The sequence below is a fragment of the Paramacrobiotus metropolitanus genome, unplaced genomic scaffold, assembly GCF_019649055.1.
Source record: "Paramacrobiotus metropolitanus isolate TYO unplaced genomic scaffold, Prichtersi_v1.0 Parri_scaffold0000129, whole genome shotgun sequence".
In the NCBI taxonomy this organism is placed as follows: domain Eukaryota; kingdom Metazoa; phylum Tardigrada; class Eutardigrada; order Parachela; family Macrobiotidae; genus Paramacrobiotus; species Paramacrobiotus metropolitanus.
Genome location: NW_026570349.1, coordinates 215193 through 218789, shown reverse-complemented (window position 1 = coordinate 218789; position 3597 = coordinate 215193). Strand labels below are relative to the sequence as shown.

The 3597-nt window shown below is 44.4% G+C and overlaps 1 protein-coding gene across 1 annotated transcript; it reads right to left on the bottom strand.

The window, feature by feature from the left end:
- Window positions 1-263: 263 nt before the first annotated feature.
- Window positions 264-3172, bottom strand: LOC129598782 (histone-lysine N-methyltransferase SMYD3-like). The gene is made up of 7 exons (XM_055496837.1): window positions 2702-3172; window positions 2443-2604; window positions 2045-2151; window positions 1629-1896; window positions 1443-1556; window positions 917-1266; window positions 264-764 (listed from the first exon to the last, which is right to left on the bottom strand). Exons 1-7 carry the CDS (start codon window positions 2912-2914, stop codon window positions 455-457), a joined length of 1524 nt encoding a protein of 507 aa, XP_055352812.1. The 5' UTR covers window positions 2915-3172; the 3' UTR covers window positions 264-454.
- Window positions 3173-3597: the final 425 nt, after the last annotated feature.

Sequence of the window (3597 nt, the reverse complement as noted above, 5' to 3'; positions counted from 1 at the left end):
TCAGAAAGTCATAAGCATGCGGCTCCTGCGATGAAAACCGAAACATATAATTATACAGTTTACTACCATGTACTTGAATTAGAGCGAAAGTGGAACTCAGTGAGAAACCGCTTAATCGCTCTCTGACTGAGTCCCTTTAGGCTCCGCCACGAGGGACGCCGGGCGCCCTTTGTAATCTGAATAACCCACCAGCACTTTCCAGGTCAAACTTATTCACTTTTTACGGGTGGTTTACGTAACCGTTTTTACCTTTAAAAGCTTCATCGATAGTTTTCCAAAATTTATCAACAAAATCAATATCATAGAAATACAGCCATGGGCTCGAACGAGCACGAAAAATCAGCCAGCGACCAAACATTCAACGTAATCACCAACACATCAGAAAACAACAAAACATGTCACTCTCCAAACAACGCAAGTCTTTCGGTAGAGAATATTATACACATTTTCGAAGCTATTTACTGTCACAGAAGGCCTTGGCGATTTCATTCATAAGAAAACTGATGCATCCCACGAACTTGTTGCCCCAAGTGACCTCTTTGGAGCGCTCCCCATACAGCAGAGCAAGAATGTCCCCCGCTTCGTCGCAATAATCCAATATAACAGCACACGCTTGGTCCGACATCGTTTTTAGCTCTTTCCGCTCCGTGGCTGATAGCCGACCAATTTGTTCCACCACATTTTTCTTTAGAGCTTCTGCAGAAAATACTCCAGCCAGCGATAGAACAATAGCGCGAAAAACTTCGTATTTGGAATAAATGTTCCTGTAAATACATTATATTAGCAAATTAGTAAGCATAATATCTCGAAATCGTAATTATATTGATGTAAAACTCCATATACACGCCTTCGGATTATACCGTTCTGAAAACTTTGGCTTTAGGTTCTGCAGGTAGAATACAAATACTAGACCTACCGGACACAGATGATGGTTTCCTGCGTCATTTTCCAGCCGTCCTCGAAACGATTCGCATCGTACAGTTGTTGCGGCAATTTCCATCCGCAGACGTAGCGGAAATGCGCATCCGGCTGCAGGATACCGGCAGCGTCCATTTTCTCGCACAAATCGAGAGCCATAGCCGTGTGGAGGAGTTTGGGATACCGTGCTTCAATGGTTTCATGCTGCGCCACAAAACGACGAAATCCCATCAACCGTTCTGTGTTCAAAGCCCCGCATTCGCTACAGGGCTGCAGAGCGCGATCGTCGCTGGGAATGCGATTCGGGCATCCAACGGTCATGCATTTCATTGGGTTTATATCCGCCTCCTAAAGCAGACAAACATAATGCTTCACTAGTTACTCCCATATGTAGTGTACTACGCAGGAGAACCTTTCGTCGCGCTCTGTTAAAGTGATCTTAAGTTACAGTGCGATTTTGGTTTAAAGCAACCAGCCAACAAAGTCGATTTTAAAGTGTTCTATAAACGAAAATGCTCGATTACATATTCTGGTGTGCATTTCCGACATTTGCACGGAAAACCATGCATCGTTTCAAATTCAGCGCGGCGCCCGGCTCGTGTTAGGTAATACGGTTCCTCCATGCCGCTGTGACGCAGCTGCAACAAAGCAGTAAGAATTTATTCTAACTGACTTTCACTATTTATCATTCAGATTTTGGCAGCACTGACATCTTTCAGTCCGGTAAAGTTGGGAATGTCTTCCACAACGTGGATAAACAAACGGCGTCCACGGTAGCTCAGCACCACATTCTTATCCCAGCAGACCGGCGTCATGAAGCGAGGCGATACCATGGGATACACCGCTAACCCAATGGGCGTCCGATCTTTCACCATATCGTACAAGGGCAGAGCATGATAGCAGATATTGGAACAATAGGTCATCATTTCTGCAAGCGAAATGCCCAGCTGCTTGGCTATATCCGCAATACGATCTGATCTGTAAGGGGCGAATCGGTCAACAGCGCCGGAAAAGTTACACCAAAATTGGTTAATACAGAATCAGTACAAAAGTACCTAGTACCAACATTACTAATTCTCTAGATCGGTTACTGTACCTAAATCGGTTAATTAAAGGGTAATCTTACACTTGCTCTGCAAGGTTTTTCGGTAGTTTGGGGCCGTTAGGAAACATAAGCCACAGTTCTCGGGTTGATTTCAGACCCGATCCAGGAACTTCAATCATTGTGCCCAACTACGAATACATAAATGCTGAATCAAAACGTACTCAAGGGGTTGTCACTCCCTTGAGTGTTAACCCCTTGAGCACAGTTTTGGCTGAATGCACCAGGTTTCCGCATAGAGCAAGCAAGCCCTTCTCTGCGCACTGTATTACATTACAACCAAGCACCTATATTTTTATTTATGCACATTATAGTACTGTACGCAGTCACTCGAACACAAACGGTTTGTGTATGAGGTTTGTGACAAACCACAAGAGGATAAATAAAGAAATGCAGACCGAAGAATTCGGTTGGGGAACTACCTTAATTTTGTTGTCTAGCTTGGCGACGAGATCCCTGGGTACCCCCATAACGAACAGCGTACTGTTACCCGACCGTCCGGGTTCCGTGTCCACGAAACTGCGCGGTCCGATTTTGTTCAGCAGGGCGCATTCCACTTTGTGCTCAACTTTCCAGTCAGCAAGCTGAGGCAAGACCGTACCACCGGTTTTGTTTATTAGTCGTTAACATGACAATCATTTTGGTTTGGGATGCAGAGTAAGGCACATGAGGTACACGTACCTGGCATGTTTCGCTACAGTAGCGATGCACCTTGCATCTCGAGCAGATGCTCAGTTCCTTGATCTTCCTTTCTTGAAAACAGTAGGCACAGCGTACTGGATATTCGCTACTATTCATTACCCACACCATGGGATCGCACTGCAGCACAATATCGCCCGCTGCGAACGAACGCCGACCACTGCCAGCACCCTGCACAGTCTCCTTGTTCTGCATTTGAATAGGTCTACGCGTCTCGCTGCTAAGGGAACTAGCGAACAGGGAGATGATCGATTGAAAGCAATGGAAAAAACTTACGAAAAAAGTAATGAAAGTGATGAAAACAGCGCTTTTGGAACGTTGGATGAAATACAAGTCGACAATTATGAATTTGCACAATTCTGTAATCTTTGATGTGCCGTCAACGACGGTTTTTACAAGAGAATATCGGGTAAGTATTCTGTACTCGTATCTGTAATGCTGACAGTGAAGCAACCAACCATGTGTTTTGCTCGCCGTTCTTTCTCCACGCGGCAGGCAGCTGTGAACAATTTTATATTCCGTAGAACCGTTCCGCATAACCTTATCGCCGGCTGCATTTGCCCAATGTACATGAATGTATGCCACCATGTTGCGTCAGTTTTATCCGGGGAAAAAATCTTAGGAAGTATTTTATGTTTTGAAAATCGGAGAACTTGAAATTTTTAATTTTGCATGAGAAGAATACTTCGAGCCGCTGACTCTCTGTGACTACAACCTGTGTGGAAGGCAAAACAAAATTATGTGCAGGCTTGCGTTTCGTGGTATTTTTACTCTTACAGGCACTTCTTTACTAGAACCGTAGAAACTAAATGATTTTATTTGGAACTTGTACAAGCAAATGCCATTTACACTTAAACTCAAGTAACGTATAGCTAGAA